At 29.3% G+C, this 23,285-nt stretch overlaps 1 protein-coding gene across 1 annotated transcript; it reads left to right on the forward strand.

Annotated features, from left to right (window-relative positions):
- The first annotated feature begins 4,506 nt into the window (after positions 1–4,506).
- On the forward strand, positions 4,507–9,097 carry LOC125818728 (uncharacterized). The gene is made up of 5 exons (XM_049498242.1): positions 4,507–5,159; positions 6,823–7,041; positions 7,772–7,870; positions 8,055–8,159; positions 8,600–9,097. The coding sequence occupies exons 1-5, from the start codon at positions 4,647–4,649 to the stop codon at positions 8,816–8,818; spliced, it is 1,155 nt and encodes a 384-aa protein (XP_049354199.1). The 5' UTR covers positions 4,507–4,646; the 3' UTR covers positions 8,819–9,097.
- Positions 9,098–23,285: the final 14,188 nt, after the last annotated feature.

Genomic DNA, 23,285 nt, shown 5'->3' on the forward strand with positions numbered 1-23,285 from the left:
TTGTGTGTTGGTCAAAGTTACAATAGTAACATTGAACCCTCGAATATGTTCGAAGATCTCGAAATGATTTTCCAGTTCGGGGGAGAATTCACAAAATTCTGTTTCCACTTTTTGTTTGATTTTTTCTTATACTTTATTTTCCATATTGAATTCATCTAATGTGTACTTCATCGTATACGATTCATTAATATTAAAGGATCGCATATCTCAATTTTTATTTTTACATGCGTAATATTTATTGAGAAAAATATCTCATAAAATATTACATCGGAGATTATACTTTGCAATATAAAATAAAAGAATTGAAACACATAACATAAAATAAATGTATATTTGAAATAAGTCATGATGTCATAGTAATTTGATGCGTTACTTATCTACTCGATTATATAGAGATTAACATAAAGTGACAAATTATTAATTTTTTGAGAGTACATATAATCAAGTTATAAAAAGGTATACCAAGAGTTGAATAATATTTGAGAAAATTATCAAAATGGTCCTTGATGTATTGGAGTTACTTTATTTTGGTCTTTAATATATTCTAGGTGATTGAAATAGTCCTTTATGTATGACAAAATGTGTTCAATTTAGTCTTTTATCCTAAACTTAACAATTTATCCCTAAAAACTATTAAATATAACTGTGGGGCCCACATCTCTTACAAAATCCACCATTTTTACCATCTTTATTAGCTCAAAGAAAAAGTTTCATGAATTCTAAAACATCATTTTCTCTAACATCTAACCACACAATTACAAAATAATTATTGTAAAAAGGTTGAAACTCTTTCTTTGAGCTAATAAAGATGGTAAAAATGGTGGATTTTGTAAGATATGTGGGCCCCACAGTTATATTAAACAGTTTTTGGGAATAAATTGTTAAGTTTAGGGTAAAAGACTAAATTGAACACATTTTGTTATACATGAAGGACTATTTCAATCACCTAAAATATATTAAGGACCAAAATAAAGTAACCCAATACATCAAGGACCATTTTGATCATTTCTCAATAATATTTACACCTAACACATATAGAGCAGTTAAAGAGTTTTATAACGTTAATTGAATTGTTAAGATTAATTATTATTGTAGTCTTTACTTTAAAAAAAATGTGATAACAACTCTTTAAAAGATAACTCCTTCTTTAATGTGGAAAATCAAGATAAATAATTTTTTCTTTAAATAATTATAAGTTAAATACATATTAATTACATATATAGATTTATTATAGCAAAATTATAAAAATAACTTTTATTACATATGTACATTTCATTTACAAAGTCATAAAAAAAAATTATGTATTCGATCATAATATATATATATTTGTTATTGGAAAATTAAAATAAAGATTTTTGAAGTTTTTTTTTTACAATAATTAAGATATGTTAAAGGAATAATACATTTTAGTTTTAACATAATATATTTAATTAGATTAAGAGAGTAAAATGAGTTGACTTTTGAACTTTTATAATATGATATATATATGTTATTGGAAAAATAAAATAGAGATTTTTGAAGTTTTTTTTTCACAATAATTAAGATATGTTAAAGGAATAATACATTTTAGTTTTAACATAATATATTTAATTAGATTAAGAGAGTAAAATGAGTTGACTTTTGAACTTTTATAATATGACACATAAATATATAAGATTTTTTTCAATAAAGACTCAATATACTTGAAACTTATCTTTACCCAAGTGTCAAACCTCACTTCCACATTTATCTCATGCAACCCCACTGAATTTATATTCCACATATTCTATTTTAGTCATGCTCAACCTGAACCTTTAGGACTCGTTTGATAGGCGGTATTAAATAAAATAATTCATGGATTAAAATATAGTACATCTAATACATTGTTTTGTTACCTTATTTAATTTAATCCATGGATTGCTTATACACCATATGTGGTATTATTTTATCCCTAGAAAATGGAGGGATAACTAATCCAAGGTTTAACAAATCTTGGATAAGACCCCTAACTATTCCCTTATTCATTTTCCTAAATTTCTTTTGTAATTTGATTTCCTTTTTATTTATATCGGAATGGTTATAAATGTTCTTTTTAATTCTCCCAATCCGTTTAATATAATTTAATGATTTCACTAATATTTTTTTCTCCATTTTTTTGAATTTTTTTATTCAATGTAGTTTGTCGATTAACCATTTGAACGGTTTGTGTTTTTTTTTTTAAAAAAAAAAAAAACTTTAGATAGTGAACAATTTAAGTAGTCTTAAATCTATGTTAAGTTTAAGATATATTTGACCAACAAAAAATTAGAAATATATATATATATAACTTAACTAGTTAAAAAATTATCCGGCGGTTATCTACCTTGACTCAATTACGTGAAATAAACAATCTCATAATAACACAAGAGTTTATAATAGGAAATAATTTTTTTGTAGAGTTTTAAATCAAACACAAGATTAAGTGGGAAGCAATGAACCAAACACTTTGACAAAAATAATTCTTACACTACTAATTCTTGCATTGTCAATGTTTGTACCAAACGACCCCTTAGAGTCCAGGGTGACCGGCCGTCTCCACACCCCAACCTAGCATTAGCTTTTCAATTCCAAACCAAATCACTAATAAGTTTTTTTTCTCGATCTAACTCGAAAAAATAAGTTTGAACATGCACAATATATAAGTGTAGACACGTGATTATTGATTGAACCTAATGTTTTACACTATGTTAGTACTTAAATATTTTAATTGGATATTTTGATTTTATCTTATTTAGTAAGTTTGTTTTTCGAAGATTTGGAAAATACAAAAAATAGAGTCATATTTTAGGGTAAGTTTTGTTTTAAATTTTTTCAAAAGAAATGAAAACTCAAAAAAAATATGTTTTTTAAAACTTAAGTTTTAATAAATAAGCTAGTAATTTTAATATATTATCAATGATATTTTAATCTAATTATTTAATTTTTTTTAAATATTTTGTTTGCTTAAAATAGTCAGCCATTATTTTATTTTTAAAATTAAATTTTTTATTTTTTTTAAAAAATTAATAAAGCAAGAAGAAAAATTTAATTACCCCTCCCACTAATCCTAAAAACTCACAACCCAATAAACCCCCTGACATTCCCCCACTCACCAAACATCTAACTCAACAAAACACCCACACAGCCAACAAATAAGAAAAGAAAAAAAAACATACATTGAGAAAAAATGGTTAAGTTCGAAATTTGCTTTCATAGTTTTGAGTTCATGATTTTTTATTGTGATTTTTTTCTTTTTTGTGACTTAATTTTCACAAAAAATAACACTTAATCTTTATTGTATGACTTGATTTCACAATTATACAAGATCTAATTACAATGTTATGAAGTTATTCAAATTTTATATATGTTTGACTTTGATACTATAATATTATAATTTATATTTGAATGGTTGCACGGTTTGATTTCTCGAATGAATTTTAATTTTTAGATAATTTGTTATTATATCCCTATATATTAATCGGGTTATTCAGAGCATATTTAGGCTATTAAAAAAAATCATATACAAACATTAGGAATTAGAAATTTTTAAACATATCTTATATTTGTAAACTAAGATCATGTTTATGCGTTTACGATAAGGACATGAAAAATAGAATGTCAAGATCATAGTTATACGTCTGGGCCTAAGTATTTGTTAAAAATAATAATCTTTGATTTAAGCAAGCGACTAATTGCTTTTAACGTTAGACGAGTATAGACACATTTTAAAAATTGATTTCAATTAATAATATGGTTACACATCATATTTTTGTAACACTTAAAAAACATTCAAGGATGAAGTTACACACCTTGGCCAAACTATTTTCAATAATTAACCTTCATTAATTCAATCAGATGGGTACATAGAGATTATTAGGTGTGATGCACTCGCGTAAAGAAGACAATTATGCCTCTAAGCCTGTGTATGTCAAGACCAAGTATACAATGACGAATCTAGGCTGAGACCAATAAAAGTTCAATGATAAAAAATGTGTGTAAACCGTAGCATGTAATCATATATCCATAATAGTCTAAAATAAGTATATGTTGATAAACGCGATCGTGCTAAAACCACGGGATTCGAGGGGTGCGTCATACCTTCCCCTCAGTCAACAAAATTTCTAATATGTATTTCTTGTTCAAAGACAAATAAAAATAAAAAGTCAACTTTCTTTTGATTAGAGATTTAAACAAGGTGACTTGGAACACCATAACTCAATTCTAAGTGACGACTCTGAAAAATTAAAATAATCCTTATTTAATATGTTATTTAATTTGGAAAACCCCCATAAAAAAAGGGTATGATAATAAGTTTTTTTTTATTAAAAAAATAACATTATAATACATGATTTACTTTTGGGATATAACAAATTGTTACCATCATTTATTTTTATCTAACTCACAATTTCCAAAATTTAAATTATGAAACTAAAATAAATTTCAATATTTGGGCCTTAAAATAACAAATAAGCTAAACACCCTTTCTTCTTCCCCCCAATTTTTCTTTTTGAATTCAGACAGCTCCAAACTTCCATTATCACCCTCTCAAAAACAGCCAAGAAATGATCTTTTCTTAATTACAATCTTAAATTCAAACCTTTATCACTCCAAAAAGGTAAAAAAAAAAAAAAAACACAATCCAATCCCCAATGGCTTCAATCAAGCCATCGTATCTGTACGCCAACGCCGCCACTTCTTCCATAGATTCTCTCCGATCTTCTTCCAAATCCGATCCCTCATCCTCCACCGACCTATCCCCTCGCCCCCACAACCCCCACTCCTTGTCACGCGCTCTGACGCGCCCTCACGCGCCGTCCACCACACGTCACAACTTCGGGTCCTTGGTCAAGAAATTGGTGGAGCACAAATCTGGGCCATCGATTAAATCGAAGCCTAAGGGTGAGCTGAAATTGATTGTTCCGGTGGATTTCGTGGCGAAAAGGGGAAATGGATTGAGTGCTTTGCACAAGAAGTTGTTCAAGGGAGTAGTGAAAAGAGATGAAGGGAGTGAGAAGAAGAAGAAGGCTTTAACTGAAGTTAAAGCGAATACGAGGAGTTTAGCTATGGTGTTGAGAAGTGAGAGGGAGTTGTTGAGTATGAACAAGGAGCAAGAGAATGAGATTGATGAACTCAAATTGAATATTGAAGAGAAAAACAAAGAGGTATTTTCTTCAATTGTGTAATTTGCTTAATGCTAGAGTTTGATTAGAATCTATTTTAGAGGTGGCGGAGCTAGGAGTTCTATCGAGTTCATTCAAAAGTTTCAATTTGCAATCTATAGTAAGTCAAGGGGGCTCGAAAATTTATGTAATGTGATGCTTGAAGAGAAGTACATAGAGGTGTGACTATGAATTGTGTAATTTGTTTAATGCAAGAGTTTGATTAGATCCATTTTACTCTTGATTTGCCCCCTAGTACTTGATTTAGTGCTTAAGCATTGGCGTAGCTAGGAATTTTAATGAGGGCATTCGAAAGTTTCAATTTTGGGACCTTAAGTAAGTTGAGGGGGTTCAAAAGTTTATATATATACGAAAAAATTGATTTTGGACTATGATTTTCCAACAATTGAACCCCTTTATAGGTTGTGGCTCCGCCATTGTGCTCATGATTAGTGCTAAGTTTATTCAAAAGATTATATTTAGTAATAATTAACGAATTGGTGTTTGCTGAGCTCAAATTGATGCTTGAAGAGAAAAACAGAAAGGTTCGTTCTTGAATTGTGTAATTTGCTTAATACTAGAGTTCTATTAGAATCCATTGTAGTCCTAGTTTGCCCCCCTAATACTTGATTTAGTGCTTAAGCAGTGGCGTAGCTAGGATGTTTAACAAGTCCATTCAAAAACTTCAAACTCACAACCTAATGTAAGTTGAGGGGATTCAAAAGTTTATGTATATAGGAGAAAGTTGTTTTATCCTTATTTGGGCAGTAGGATTCTCCAATGATTGAACCCCTTCATTGGATGTGGCTCCGCCATTGTGCTTACAAATAGTGCTGAGTTTATGTAAACAATTGCTTTTAGTAATATTTGATGAATTGGTGTTTCCCAAATGTTTTGCTTCACAAATTTTGGAAAACAAATAACTGAATCCTGATACTGTTGAGTCCACTTGCCAGTAAAAGAAGCAATGAAAGTAAGTTCGATTTTTGACCCAAAACTGTTCTTTTTTAACAAAAGTTAGAGATTTGTACTTCATTCAGGGGTAAATGAGAGGTTAGAGAACCCTTTAAAGTATCAATTATTTAGTATTAGAATGAAATGGCCTTTTTAGAGTGGAATTGATGTAGAGGATCCATACAGCCGATCCAACTAATTTGAGATTGAGGTTTGATTGATAGCTTAAAATTTAACTCTGCCTCGTCATCCATTGATTGTGCACTCCTGCAAAGTTTATAAGGGAAGCTCGTGTGTTCGACATTTCTAAGTGGATGGTAACTTGCAGTGAAAAAGCTTGCCTAAAAGTTGCACCTTTTTAGATTATGTAAGGATTACAAGTCTGAGTAAACTTTCTAAAAGTAGTATTAGGTGATATGTTATACTGATAAATGATAATAGTAGATTGTAAATCTTTTGGTTCTTTAATGAAAGTAGTTTCGGTGTTAGAACAATGGGATCATAGAGATGTTGAGTTACTTAATGGCAACTAGTTTCGTTTTAGAGTAAGCTTCTGTGTGGTAGCTGTTAATTGTATACTGTGTGAATTTAGGAATGCTCTTACTGAAATGACACATTTGTTGTAAAAAATGTGGTGGATGATAGTACCTTCGATGGTACGTTGATTATATGGTGCTGTTTTATCTCATTTGCTATTTTAAAATGATGACAGGTTGAGAAGTTAAAGGATTTGTGTTTGAAGCAGAGGGAAGAGATAAAGTCGTTGAAAAATGCCGTACTATTCCCAGATGTTATGAATTCTCAACTTCAGGAACTTGTGGAGAAGCAGGGATCAGAACTCAAACAGGCAAACCAGCTTATACCAAGTCTACAAAAGCAAGTCACTTCTCTTACAGGACAACTACAATGCCTCGCCTATGATCTTGCTGAGGTAACCTTGAGAAAGTTGTTGCCAGTATCCACTTAATATGATTGAGGATTTATTAACAAATGCATAAGCTAGTTGTTTAATATTCTTAATATAAGACCATAAGTGCTTAGAAGAATTCATTTTCTTGAACTTGTGCAGAATTTTTGTCTATTAGTATCTGTCTGTCCTCTGACGGAGACATTTGTAATGTACCATAGGCGTAGTATTAAAAGAACTGCAGCATTCCTAAGATCAGCAGATATTAGTTAAATGAAGTCACTTTATTGTTTGATATTCTCAGTTACCTTACCAATCTTCATCTTAAAAGTTAGAAGTAATGAAACCGAGACAATTTTAATGGATGTTCTTCAATGTTTCAAATTTACTGCTGGATATATTCTCTTGGTGTGAGCCTGAACCAAACTCTTTAACTATACCTAAGGGCTAAGAGATCATGACTTCAAACAGAATGAGAAAAAAAGGTCCAGTCTATAGCATAGGTCTTTCTTTCCCCTGTTTCCTTTCAAAGGAGAGGCCTTGCAGATTCGTAAGTCCATGTATCATTGGATTTGAAATCAAACACTCTACCTTGAGCGGATAGGAATTGAGACTTTCAATGGTCTGCTTTTCTCTCCTCGTGATCGAAGTTGATCCCTTTACCACATAGAATGTGCTTTGGATGTAATGATGCAAATATGTTCAGTATATTATAAAACCAACATTAGTTTTTGAAATGATATTTTTCATACAGGTTAAAGCAGAAAAATACTCTCTAAGAGGGTGTTATGATTCTCTTGATAGCTCCCCAAGGTCACCAGAATACGATCAAGAAGAAGCAGGGAATTCTCTGGTAAGTACATTTTTATGTTTAACAGAAACAAAAATGGTGGTAAGAAGATAACCAATGATATCTTGCATAAAAATTGGATATCTGTTTTCTGCTCCATGTGAAGATTCTTTCGGAAAGCATTTGACTGTGACATTTTACGCATAAGTTTCAGAGAGTAACTAAGTTTTTCTTCATTTTTCTCTAGGAATTCAGTTCTGAGAACACAATTTCCCCCGGTAGTCCAGATGACATGCTTCTCAAGGACTTAAATCCATGTTTAACGCCTTATTCTGCCAAGACGAAGTCCAAGGTGAGTGTCTCATGAGCCAAAAAAAGCAGCACGACTTGATTACTGGCAGTTGTTTCTCATATAGAATCTTAAGTTGTTAGATTATGTTTTCAACGCACCCCTCATTGATTATTTAACGAGACAGGAAAGTGGAGTTTCTTTTCTATAATGGGGGACAATATGACATGAATTCAACACTTTTGCCAGCTTTGATACCATGTTAAAAGTGGGTGGTCATCTCATCTAAAAGCTTAAACTGTCAAATATGACACATTTTTATATACTTAAATCTTTTCAACCGTCATAGTTTGGAAAATTCGAATAAAGTACCTCTACCAGTATATTGCATAGTTTCTGAATTCACAATCATTTGAAGTTTTCAAGATTCATTTCAAAACATGATGTTCTATTCTTTTTACCAAAGTGAACTCTACTTTGATGCCTAATATGATCTATTTTAGGAATTTGAGTTCAATTCTCCTGATGACAAGAACTTGCTTAGAAACAATATACAAGTGTACCATGACACTAGCTACAGCTACAATTCTTGTGCAAGCAAAGTATCGAAAAGTTCAGGCTGTTGTCAAAGTTCAAAGGCAGCCAACAATTCAATTCGCGCAGCTCGTGGATCTGATGAAAGCAAATACACATACAGAAAGCAGATCCACAATATGTTCTAAGGTTATTATTGATCCTCAACAAGCATCTTTATAGCTTTGGTTTGATTAAGGCCACATTGAGATGAAATTAAATTGAAGAAACATGGTCAGTGAGTATTCATATAGCCGAATCCAACTTATTTAGGATTGAGGCACAAAGTTTTTTTTAAGGATTTTTGTTGCATTTTACAACTAAGATTATGTGATGCACTTATATATTTTGTTTACTTTACATTTATGTGCAAAATTTGGAGCTTTTTGAGCTTCAAAACCATATACATTGCTCATTAGTCAATAAAACACTTGTATGTACTCCCTTTGTTTCATTTTATTTTTTTTGTCGTAGTTTGTCTTGACATGAAGTTTAAGAATGTAGAGTTCTGAATCTCGTGATCCTAAGCTAGAGGCGTGTATAACACACCAAAGATATCGTTTTGAATCTTTCAGTCTTAAACATGTCATGTCAGTTCTATAAGGGTGTGCCATTAAAGGTTAAAATGATGAAATCCAAGAGTTATTGAATAGAAAGGCGACATTTTTATAAATTGTATTAAAAAGATCGTAAGACAAATACATTGAAATGAAGGCGATGTATTCCATATATTCCATCTATCTTGGTAGCAATCCACCATTAAGTGCCATCCTCACAACCTGGAAAATAACTGCCACATATCCAGACATTAAAAGATATGTTAGAACTTGGTTTTTTGGCATAATATATGTTTTCATTTTATGAAAGTATACAAATTATATACACTATCAATATATCAAAATTAAACGTTTCATCTATAAATAATAATAATATAATATAGTATACGTTAATCATTCAAAAAATATTATTTACACTTCATTGATTGATCTAGCCTTTTCTTCGTATGGATATAGTGAATCACATACTAAAAGGGCATCCTAGGCGACTTACTTGACTACTAAGGTTGTTGGCAGACTCTTTCATTAAGTAGGGGTAAACATGACAAATGCTTAAGAATATCCAATTAAATTTGAACAATATGCAATGATGTACCCAATGTAATCCCATATGCCATATATGGGGTCTGGAAAAGATATGGTGTATGCAGTCAATACTTTTGAAAAGCATTTCAAAGATATTTGAAAAAGGAAATATGGAAATGAAGAAGATATGGAAACCAAAAGGAAAGCAATACATAGCATTCAGACAAAAATGAATAGTAACAACAATGAAATAATGCAATAACCGAGGCACAAGAGTCAAGAAATATTGATGATAACAGAAAATCAATGACAAGAAACTACAAGAATAATGCTAATACCACCGTAAGAAAGCGAAAACAGACACAATGCTCCAAACAATTACCAGTCATATCTCATAGAAAAGCGAGACAACATTCACCTGCCTACTTATCTTTTATTATAATTCGCAACCTTCATACCCTTCTACGAAAAATATGATTAAACTTAATTAAGAATTAAAATGGTTTGAGGGATTAGGAAATTAGCTTACAAGATCCAATGAATAAAACAGCAAAGAGAACAAGAAAAATATGAATTGGCTCCAATCCTTTGTTGCCTCTTTGATTTTGCAATATTCCCCTCTTTGTTATGTTCTTTTCAAACTTAGCCACTTTCTTCTCTGCAACTCTTTTTGAAGTTGTCTACAAAATTTCACAAAATAAATAAATAAATTTTAAATTCTGAAATCGCCTGACTTCATTTTTTGACGGAGCCACATAGTATCATAAAATTATTATGTATATTGATCAAATATTACATATACATTAAATCATGAACAAAAGTGTGGAGCCACAAACTATTGAAGGGGATTCAATTTGAATCCCTTCTTTAAAATAATTACACATAAAAACAAATATTTTCATATATATTTATAATGACAAAGATAAATTAAAAAAATTGACATCACAAGTTCAAATATTTTGAATCCCCTATTAAAACTTCTAGTTCTGGTTCTGCTCTTCAATACTTTTAACGAAATTTCTAAATTCGCATGTATTTGATATTGAAAATGGAACACAAACCTCATTGTAATTATTACATTATTAAAGAAAATAATACTACAATTACATATAATAACTACATAATACTGAGAGGAAGGAAGATATTAGCTCTTACCATTGATGTGTTGCTTTGGTTGTAGTTAAAAGCACTATATATGAACTTTATACTAATTTGAAATATGATAATGAAGAAGAAAGAAGATGCCTTTAGTGTTGCAGTATTATACTCTCATTTTAACTTTAACTTGTCACGTTTCGCTTTTTGAGAGGCAAGGTGCATGTATTTTAATATGAGAAAAATTACAATTTATAACACGTTTCGTATAGTTTTCAAACATCTAATTTAAAATATTTAAAAATCTAATTAAAAATTTAATTTCAAAATTAATCAAATTGACTCTCATAAAATAAAACGTGATAAGTAAAAATAATAAAATGTGATAAGTAAAAGTGAGCCGTATGATGAGAGTATATTCTTTAATAAATGTGATAATAAATTAAAGTAGTTTCTTTTTTTATCCTTCAACATGAAATGTTGGAAGTGTAATTAATGAAAAACACAAGACTTGTCGGCAAAAAAGAAATTACTTCCTCCTGTCACGCTATAACTCACTTTCAAAACTAAATTAGATTATATTAATTTAATATTTTAAAATAAAAAATTAGATATAAAAAATTTATATGAAAATTACTATAAGTTATAATATTTTTCATATTAATATAATAAAGAAATACATTTAAAAGTATTATTCAAAAGTTCATATCGTTTAACTCTTAAAAAGAAAATTATGACAAGTAAGAAGAGCGGAATGAGTACTTTTTTTCTTTTGCTTAGATATATTTAGAAATAAACAATTTTAGAATAGTGAAAGAACATTTATTAATGATTCATATAATCGAGCTTCTCTTTGATTTGTTTTAATTATAATTTCAAATTATCGTTCAAGTAAAATATCGTTAGGGGTCAAAAGTAATATATCTGATGTAGTTCTATAGTAAGGATTTAAGGGTATGATATGTACATCGGTCTTATTTCTATCTTATAAAAATAAAAAAGTTATATATTTTCGATAGATCTTCAATTCCATTAAGGTAAAGAAATTTATTTTACACGCTTTCATAACCGTACTAATAATATTAAACCAAATGTCGGATGTAGGGTAAAGTTACCCAATTCTAAATTATAGTATAGGGACCAATTTAGCCCCCCTAAATAAGGGGAGAGACTAGGAAATGATGAATTAATTTGTCAAAGTTATTCCTCTGATTTTAAATTATTTATCGTGAATTTTCTTAGCTCAAATTATTATTATTTTAAAAGTTCATGACAAACTTATTTTTTTCTCGTTTTACACTTAACATTGATCGTTTTTGTAGACTACACACATTTCATAATGATAAATAAATAAATAAAAAAAATATTCGATGAAAATAATTATATTTTAAGACATTAATAAAATTAACATAGTCAAAAATTCCTCCTGATTAATGTTTAATTTGAGACGAAGAAAGTAAAATACATTCCTTACTAGTCACTAATGACTCATGCAAGCGATTTAATCTTCTTTAATATAAAATTAATCTTTATCATATAGTAATTGATTTGTAACTAGAAATTTATTTTAATACAAAATTGGTGGACTTGGTCATCATTTTAGATGACATAAGAATGATGACTTTTCATATATTAGATCATCATGACGCTCGTTCTAATTAAATAATAGAGTAGTAAATAATTAAGCATTTGACTGAATTGAAGACTTTATTAATTTAATTTGGGGTAGTTTATTGACTTTTCTTTTTTTTAATTTTGGACATACATGTTATTTGCAAATATTAAAGTGCTACTTGTAAATCAACATTTATCTTACTATATATAATAGTTTTATCCAGTATTTAATATTTAATATATAATTTATTTTTAAAAAAAAACAATAATGTGTAATAATAATTTAGTTGAAGAATATAATGTAAAATTAAAAGATGAGAGTTTTAATTAATTAGGTTTATACTTTATAGTGATGGAGAGCAAGGGCGGAGCTAAGGGATGCAAGGAGGAATCTCGTGATCGAAATATATATATATATATATATATATATATATATATATATATATATATATATAAATATTTCTATTATAGTAAAAAAGGCTTGTTCAACATGTGTGCTTAATGTCCATTATTTCAAATTTGAGGATGTTTTTGTCTTTTCAAAGTTTTATTGTAGCTTACGTGTCTTGTAGTTTCAAATTTGAGGGTGTTTTTGTCTTTTCATTGTTTTATTGTAGCTTACCGACAGATATTCTTTTATTTGGTGTGCTTAAGAATCCCAGTACCTCAAATATCATGGCATGCAATTCATTTTTTTTAAAATTATTTATGTTTTTGCATATATATGTTGGGGGATTTTAATTTAATTTTTATTGTTTATGTTATTTGTTGAATACAGAAATATTGATTCTTTTGGTCTTTGTTCATACTGTTTTGGTGATGAAATGAAAATTACATTCCATTTTGATTTAGTTAATCACATTCATTATTAACTTGTGAAATAATTCTTGTTGGACAGGAGAATCCATAAAGATATGCAGTTGTTCAGCATAGTGTTTTGGAATATAGAAATCAGAATGCCATCAACTCAAATACCTTTTGTTTCATAACTGTAGAAAATTAGATTGTATATGATTTAGTTACTCACATTAATGTTCCATGGTCATACATTATTTAGCATTGTGTTAATACAATTTGATATCTATCAAATCATAATATAAAAATTAGTTTCATACAAAAATTAGTTATTTAGATAATAAACATATAATGAAAAATGACTTTCCATCTCATAGTATTGTTCTATGTATAATAGTTGAATGGCTACACTTCATATGAAAAAAAGAAGAAAAGAAGGTTAATATCTACTCCCTCCGTCCCTTTTTAGTTGTCCACTTTAGAAATGACACACAGATTAAGGCAACAATGATTAGCACAGTGAAGTTACAATTTTACCCTTATGACAACTTTTCATTTCAAAATTACAACCACTTATTTGAATTAAAGTGAAATAAATTGGAGGGAAACAACATACACTTTTACAATTTTCAAGAAGTGTAAATAAGGGTATAATAGGAAAAAATTTGTTGTCCTTTCTTGATTTGTCAAAATGGACAACTAAATAGGGACAACCAAAAAAGGAAATATGGACAAGTAAATAGGGACGGAGGGAGTATGTGGTAGCTAGATTAAATGATTTCAGAGATGGAAAGGTGATATGACTATTATCAATCGAGAATTTCTCGATTCAAAGGTGATATGACTAGATATGAGAACACATTTTCTCTGATGATGTTCAACTTTTCATGTAACAACATGATGCTTTGATTAGATGAATACCCAGAGTGAAAGAGATTGAGAAGACTCTTAAAAGCAACTGGAAACTCTCCACCACAAAGTAAGGTGAGTTGAACTTCGAATGAAATGCTTTCAACTTTATTTTCATATCATATTGGCCCAACTGATGACAATTGACACTAATATTTCCATTAATATTTAAACCACGTAGATATATATATATATATATATATATATATATATATATATATATATATATATATATATGTTGTTTTGTTTGTCTATTTTACATCGCTTCTATTATTTGATTTTTCTATTTTTGAATTGCTATTTTTATGTTTTAATTTATTTATTTTTCCACGTTAAAAAAAGATTTTTCTATTTTTAAATTTCTATTTTTAATGCAACACAATGTTTTTATTTATATTTGTTATTATTATGAGTAATTCGTGCAATGCAGGCTCTTCTTTTTGGAAGAGATCCAATTTTTTATTCAAATCTTTGTGCATCAATTTGATCATAAAACAAAGCTGTGAGGATATTTTCTTCAAATTTCATGCCAATAATATTCAATAATTAGCATGTGGTGATCATCTGCTGTGAAGTTAACATGTATCAAATTATTTACTGCAAATTTATATCAAAAATAAAATAAAATTAGTACTAGTTTTCATAATATTGGGTCCGTATCACCCGCTAGTGTGTGTGTATATATATATATATATATATATTACATTTTCATAACTATTTTATCGTTGTTTATTCATATTTTAAATCCCCTTTTGCTATTATTTTCGAGGGAAACTTTCGCAAATAGCCACTAAAATAATTTTAATTAGGATCCATAGCTATAGTTTGCTAATTACGCTTCGTAGCTACATGTTAGGGGGATGAGAGAGGCGATTGAGATTGGGAGAGGGAGGAGAGAGGCAAGTGAGAGAGGGCGGAGAGTGAAGAGAGGCGAATATGTATATTTGTCAAATTATGTATATCTATCAGATAATTGTATATATGTAACTGGTATACATATGTATTTGTATATCTGGGGAGAGAGATTGGGAGAGGAAGGAGAGAAGCGAGCTAGAGAGGGCAGGTAGTAGAGAGAGACGATTGCATATCTATCATATAATTGTAAATTGTAAATTGTAAATGTATATGTATACTAAGCATATTTTTATGTTTTTAAATTAGCATAAGATTAATATGTATTTTGTAAAAATATATTATGTAAACAAAAGTTTGCGTGTATACCTTCCTTCTCTTTAGTCGATGAATAGTCCTATCACCGCCTCAGCAGTTCTCCTTTCAGGCCATGAACAGTTTTCTCCCTAACGACCTCAGTCTCTGGCTACTTTTTACTGTTCCTCCTTTGGGCTGAAGATCGCAACCTTCACTTAAGACTATCAATGGATTTTTGAGAAAAGAGGGTAAACAAACCAACTTTTATTTCATAATATAATTTTTACATATACATATAAACATATACTTAATCAAAACATAGAAATATACTTTTCCCTGGCGGGAGAAGCTACTACTCACTCAAACTCATACTCCCGAAGGTACCTAACATTTTTCTCAAAGTGTTTTTCTCTAGGAAAATGTAGTCTGCCTTCTTCGTATGAAGTTCCTCTCCTTTTATAGATGGAAGGAAGGACTTTATTACAAACGGAAATTATTTTAAGGACTTCCTTAAAATGTTACATAATTATCTTCAAGTCCTTGCTTTTTCTGACTAAAGATTCCTTTGTGATAAGATAATGGACACTCCATTGTCTTCTTTTGAATAATTGGTCTATGAGGTGACCCTTTTTTTGTCTTTGAGAAAAGAAAAGGATTCCTTTTCTTTATTGCTTCATGACGTAAGTGCTTACGTCATCTTTTTTGTCTTCATCTTTATGCTACATCATGCATGCTCATGATCTAGCATTTTGCATGCTAATTTCCATGTTTCCTCAGTTGCTCCTAGCCTGTGGAGCTTTATGTCGAGCATTCTTTCTTTTAGTTCTTTGGACTTAGTTTTTCCTTTAGTAATCAAAACCCAATCATGGTCTTGATCGATGACTCTGCAATCTTCTTTGTAAAATCTTGTAAGAATAGCGTATAAGGCTTTTATTCCTAACGCTCTTCTAGTTTGGATCCATTTTTTATTAAGGTGGGGAAGTTTTTTATCAACTCCTGTAGCCTTAACATTAAATTCTTTAATTTTTTCAACCGAAATATAGTTGAGCGTAGGATAGTATGCTTGCAAATCTTTGCATTCCATTGATATGCTAAAAAATCTGCAGTAAACTCCATTGCCTTGAGCAAAATTCTTGATTACTTCGAACAATTTTGAGGGTAGTTGGGACAGTTCTTTTAGATCTGGTTTTGTGTACACACGATCTAAATACCCAAATTCAAATAATTGAGCCGTAAAACTCGGTATTCCATTAGGGAAAATTGATATTCTAGAAAACAAACTAGTTGTTCCTAAAACACCGTATGTTTCTCCACTTTCTTCGGGAAGATTATAGATGTATCTGGTAAAAGCAAGATACTCTTCTTCCTTTGGATGTTGTTTTCCAACCTGAAAAGAAGAAAAAACTTTTGTTCCAGATGGAACTTGAGTGTTAGTTTTACTTTCTGGTTTCCCAGATATAATTCTTTCAGCTTTCGCTGATGATGAGCTTGCTGTTTCATTTGCTCGGCTTTTTTCCTCATCTTTAGATGCGAAATTTGGCATATCCGTGCTTACCATTGAGATGTTTTTGGCACCAGGTGCTAGTGGGACATCTCCTGCCACTTTGTTGGGATTAATATTCCCTTTCAGATTTGAATTCTGTGAAGGACGTGTGTCCAGATGCTCACATAAGAGTAAAAATTCTCTCATGTTTTCAGCTTGAGTAGTACTAAGCTGATTTAATTCAGATTGTAACATCCAAGATTGTTCAGACAACTTTGATAGCTCGTCTCTGATTTTGAAAAACTTTTGACTTTTTTCATCAATGGACTCATCCACTGTCTTCACTTTTTAATATATCTTGTTCACCAGGATTTTTGTCTGATTGTCCATATTGGACGTTTCTAGAAATGAAATCTGCAAGAAAATTGTCATTTCCTTTAATATATACTATTGAGAATGAATAAAAAGACAATAATACTTGCCATCGATGTAATCTTCTGTATTGTGGTTCAGAAGAAAGCTTGTTAAATATTAGTCCTGACACATGTGTGTTATCAGTTCTAATAACAAATGATTTTGGTAAAAGGAAAGCAGAAAATTTTCTAATTCCCCTAACAATGGCTAATAATTCCTTTTCGTTTGTGGAATATCTTGTTTCTGCATCATTAAAAGTACCACTTGTGTACCTGCAAATTTCATTTAAATCGGTTTGCAATAGTGCTCCCCAATGATAGTTAGATGCATCAGTTTGTAAAACTAGATTATCACTATCTTCCAGTAATCTGAGTTTTGGTAACTTAGCACATTCTTCTTTTAGACTTTTGATACACTGTGTGTGCTCTTCTGTCCATCCAAGTCTATTGGATTTTCTTATTAATTTTTGTAGTATATTTCATTTTTTTGCTAAGTCCGAAATAAATTCTCCTGTATAATTTAAACAACCTAGAAATTTTTGAATTTCTTGTTTTGTTGTTAATTTATCAGGAAATTCTACTACCTTTTTTGATATATGTGATTGGAGTTCAATTCCATTCTTCGAAATAATCATTTCTAAGAATTCAATCTCATTTTTATTGATGTCAGCTTTTTTCTGGCTTAACACAATTTCATTTTTTAAACAAATTTCTGAAAATTCTTTCAGATGTGTTAAATGTTCTTCATATGTTTTGGAACATATTAGGATGTCATCTATATAGACAATTAAAAAATTCTTTTCTGAGAATATTTTATCCATTTTTCTTTGGAATATTTGTGGCGCATTTTTTAGCCCAAAAGGCATAACTAACCACTCATAATGTCCATTAGGAGTACTGAAAGCAGTTAGCTGTACTGAGTTTTTTGCCAATTTTATTTGCCAAAATCCACTTTTACAGTCAATTTTGAGAAATATGTTTTTCCTTTTGCAAGGTTAATCAAATTAGTTTTATTTGGGATAAATATCCATCAAATAAGCAGTTTTTATTTAGCTCTTTATAGTTTATTACCATGCGAGCTTTTCCTCTTTTAATTTCAGCATGATTTCTTACCATAAATGTTGGGCTACTATGAGGACTTTTACTCATTCTTATTAATTTTAAGTTGAGTAATTCTTTAATTTGAATTCTAAATTCAACTTTATCATCTTCATTGTAGAGCATGGGTCTGACTCTGATGATTATACTAGGGTCCTTTAAAGTTAAAGTTGCTCTTTCATGATATTGTTCCCATTTTTCTAACGGATTCTCTCCGTAAGATTTTTGTAAATTTTCTTTAATTTTTTCTAGATTAAGACACTTACAAGTAATTTTTCTTAGATTTTCTAAGTATTTTCTTTTAAAATTTTCATTATCCTTTTCAAGATTATATGGATTTTGTTTTCTTGGGGCTTTTATAAAATGTCCACAAGGAGTTTTTAGGCTTATCATATATAATGTTTGATGATAATCCTGAAATTGTTGTATAAAATCATTTCCTAATAATAAATCTGTTTCCAGTTTATCATAAGCAAATAATTTGTTTATAGACACAATCTTTGATCCTAGGATTATTTCTACTTTCTCCTTTGATCTTGAAAGCTTTTCTTTATCTCCTGTGATTCCAATCATAGAGATGTTATTTTTATTTATATCCCAATCTTTTATTAAAAAAGATTTTGCTAGACTTGCTTCAGATCCATTGTCTATTTGACAACATGTCGTTAATTTTGTATCATAGAATGTTATTTCTATGAAAACTGAAACTTTAAATATAGTTTCTTTTGGCATTTATATTTTCGATATGAAACAAGTTTCACCTTTATATAGCATTTCTATTCCATTTTTTTCCAATGCTGTAATCTTCTAATTTATTTAGGAATAAATTTCCTAAAATTAATTCTTGATCACCTTCTTGATTTGTAATATAACAAGGAACTGTTATTCTTATTGTGTCTAGTTGTATAGGTAAATCTACCATGTTTTTACAACTAAAGTTATTACCTTCAAAGGTTTTGTAGGTATAATGTTCTCCTTCGTAAATTGGTATTCCTTCTATTAGGATACCTTTTACATGGTTAAATGTTGCTCCTGTTTGTATCAAGATCTCCTGATATTTCCATTCTGTTCCATTGAAGATTCTTCCTTTTATTTTTGTTATGTTCGGAGTTTCAATTTTTATAGGATATCTGTTGGATATACTTTTTCTAATTGAATTTCTTCCGTATTCTATTGAAAGTCTAGGATTACTAGTACTTCCTATTTCTTGTGTTTTTCCAAATCGAATTTCATATTCATCCGGAATTTGGGCTTGTTGAATTTCCGCTTCAACTATTCTTGCAATTCCTGCACATTCTTGATCTATTTCGATCATTCCTTTATTTTTATACACCTTACCATAGTTTGAATTTGTAACTGTGTATAATGTTTGGTAATATATACTCATTATATGATTACCTGGTTTAAATAAATCATTTCTTTTGATCTGAAAATGTAAACTCAATGCGTCATTAAAATCAGCATCTTTGAGTGATATACAATATTTTGGATAATATGTAAATATGAGTTTTGTATAGGCTAGGTTTCCCTCTACTATACCAAGATTTCCTTCTCTTGCATTTATGAATCTTTCATCTGATAAATTTATCACTATTGGACAATTGATTCCTTCTTTAAAAGTCGATTTGACTAATATTTGGATTCCTCCTAGATGAACATAATTCATTTTCTTTCTTTTTCTTTTAGGAATTTTCCTAAGAATTTGATCTATCATAGGTTTTGTTAACAGGTTCAGTTTATGTTTTCCTGTTATTTGGGTAATTTCTATTACCTTTTCTATTTCTTGATATTCATGGTAAGAAATTTTGTCTCTTGCAAACATTCTTTGCATTCTGCTTAGTAGATTGTCTTCTACTTTAATATTTAGTTTTAATCCTTGGATTTTTCTGAATGTTTCTCCATCAAAGGTTGCTTTTAAAGCGTATCCTCGATGATCTTCTTCTGTTTCTAGGATTTGAACAGAATCATCTCTTTCTTGTATTTCTCTATTCATTTAGTCAGATTCTTCTGAACTAGTTGAATATTCTTCATAGATTTCATCAAAGAAATCATTACTTTCTATAGATTTTATTGATTCGAGGTCTGAATCAATTTCTATTCTATCTATTTTTGAGATTTTTACTCTTCTTTTGTTACATTCATAGCTTTTGTGGCCTTTCTCTCCACAATTATAGCATTTGTATTTATCCAAAGGTTTTTTTGAAAATTCTCTTTTCTTTCTATAGTATTTTTTTCTAGGTATATACTTCTGTTTTGAGAAGTTTTTTCTTTTTTTCAAACCCTTTTTGAATTGTTTTCTTTTTTTATATGGTCTATCATCACATCCCCATTGAGTAGATGCCTTTGTGTCGTTACAATAAATTTGTGTATTTATTCTTTTAGCTTTTCTTTGGATGTTATGAGACATACAAAGTTGACCAAGTCTGTTTTTCAGGAAACTTATTCTCTGTCCTAGAGTATCTCCTTTTTTATTTTCTTTTTCGTATTCTTCTCTGAAGTATTTTGCCCAGAAGCCTGGTAATTTTTTATAGTATTTTTCTAGATAAGGTATCATTTCCTTACCACTGTCAAATACCTTGTAGTAATATTCTTCGAATTCATAGGTACATTCCTGAATATAACTCATTTTACAGATTTGCAATTTTTCTAATTGCTCTTTAGCAATAGTTCTTATAACTTCTTTATTTTCTTTTATATTTCCTTGTCCACCAAAGAATTCATTTGCTATATATTGTTTTAAATTTGCTATACCTTCTTGTACATAATTTTTTAATCCTTCTAAGGTATCATTCTTGATTATTTTTTCTGCATCTTCTGTTAATCCAGAAAACCAATCATTTACTTTTCCTATGAAAGTGTTTACCATGATGATATATTTTTCTTCATCTGTATAATTTCCTTTTCCTAATAGGAAGTATAGGAGCATATTTTGAGACCAAAGGTCTAAGCTATCTTCCGGATCTCTTTTGCATTCGAGATCAAGAAATTGAGCTCCAATATCTCCTGTTGGGAGTCTATTTGGCATGAATTTTGATTTATCACTATTATGATAATGTTTTGTAAAATCATTATTTTTCTTTGCTTTATTTGCAAAGTTTTTATCGCCTTTTTCTGGCTCTTGCCATTCTTCTTTCATTGAAGTAGATGCTTCAAATTTTCCTTGGAATCCGCCTGTTTCCCCTTTATTCATGTATACTTTTAATTCTTCTGAAAGATTAAGATCTTCCATAGAATAAACTAATTCGTCTAGTTCATTCATCACTTTTAGCTTCTTTTTCTTTTGAATCAGAATTTGTTGCTTCAGAATTACATTCTAGATCTGTCTCTAGATCATATAACTCTTTTTCTTTTTGTTTTTCAAGAAATTTTTGGATTAATTGTTCATCCATGCTTCCTTTTTGATAAGTGTTTCCACTTGCTAATTTCTTAGACAATAATTCTTTAATATATTTTTGACTAACTTTTTTGTCAAAATTTTTTGTTTTTTCTATTATTTTTGTAATTCTTCCTGGAAGATTTTCTTTAATATAGGTAATTTCTATTTTTATCATTTTTAACCGTAAGGTTAATTGTTTATTACTCTCTATGAGATCTTTTAATAATTTTGAGATTTCTTTTAAGCTCGTCTTTTATTTTGAAAAGTAATAATCAGAGGTATCAAAGAAATTATAATTTATAATATTATATCTTTCTTCGTCTTTTTTTATTTTTTAAAGTAATTATTTTTACTATTTTTCTTTTTAGATTTTCATCTAAACTTTTTATTACTTGTAAAATTGATATAAAAGTATCAGTTTCTATATACCATATAGGGTTTACACATGAAAAATCTGTGTCCATAATTTAGTTACTTGGCTCTGATACCATTATATATATATAAGCGAAGAAAGAGGCGAGAGAGAGGAAGAAAGGAGAGAGGCGCACGTAATTTCAACTAAAATTAAGCTGCGAGCGGTAATTAATTCAAACTATAACTATATTAGCTAATTAACTAATATATATCTGTATATCGACGTAATTTTCCCTATTTTGAATACTTTAAGTCAAACCTTACCATTTATAGAGTAAGGGCCCAATGTCAAAATCAAATCTCATACCATTATATTCAATGACTTGAAGTATTTAATAGTTAAAAATTGGTATATTGACGTCATCAAAATTGTTATTTCTTAAATAGTTCTAGTGAATATTATGTAAGGTGAGTTAGGACATACTCCCTCCCCTCCCTCTGTCCAATACTAGTTGTCGAGTGTACTAAAAACTGTTGTCCAACAATATTTATTTAATTTTAAAAATTAAGAGATAATTTACCTTTTGTGTCTATTATACCCTTGCTATTAAATATTATTTATCATCTAACACATTTTTAAAACTTTATATTTTAATAAGGTCAACGGATAATATATAATACTATCCCCGATTATTTATTGTCTATTAAGGGATATGTCAAGTCAATAGTGGACTATAGTTGAACTGAGGAAATAATTATATTCACTTGTTATGACATTTTATAATTTGTAGTTTTCGATACTAAATTGACCATTTTTACTCTTTTTACCCCACATAAATAGATATCATATGTTAGATGCTTTGTCCGAAAAACAATGAATCTTCTTTCTTTTGATTATATTCTTGATTGATTTTGAAGACCGGTTGATATTACAATACGTCGTATAGTTAATATTCAATCTTTCTAGAAGATTAAAAGAAATTAAGAGATCGTTTGGTCGGTGGAATGAAATAAATAAAAATATTTTATAGATATATCCGGTTTTGTATATGGGGTAGTTAATTTTATCATTTTAATATATATTATGAAAGAAAATAATATTAAAATTAAATAATACTTATAATTAGATAAAACTAAATCTTATATTTTAATATAAAATTATTATTCTTATTTCACTGACTAAATTAAATGAAAATATAATTACTTGATATGATCTTATTGTGTAAATAATTTTTTGAATATGCACAA

The sequence above is a fragment of the Solanum verrucosum genome, unplaced genomic scaffold, assembly GCF_900185275.1.
Source record: "Solanum verrucosum unplaced genomic scaffold, falcon-dt-bn FXZP01000252.1, whole genome shotgun sequence".
Taxonomy (NCBI): domain Eukaryota; kingdom Viridiplantae; phylum Streptophyta; class Magnoliopsida; order Solanales; family Solanaceae; genus Solanum; species Solanum verrucosum.

Bases quoted from the DNA above. Each gene is read 5' to 3' on its own strand.
- LOC125818728 (XM_049498242.1), top strand. From the start codon at position 4,647: ATGGCTTCAATCAAGCCATCGTATCTGTACGCCAACGCCGCCACTTCT. The intron at 7,042-7,771 runs GTAACCTTGAGA...TTTTTCATACAG, and splicing joins TCGCCTATGATCTTGCTGAG to GTTAAAGCAGAAAAATACTC. The intron at 7,871-8,054 runs GTAAGTACATTT...ATTTTTCTCTAG, and splicing joins AAGAAGCAGGGAATTCTCTG to GAATTCAGTTCTGAGAACAC.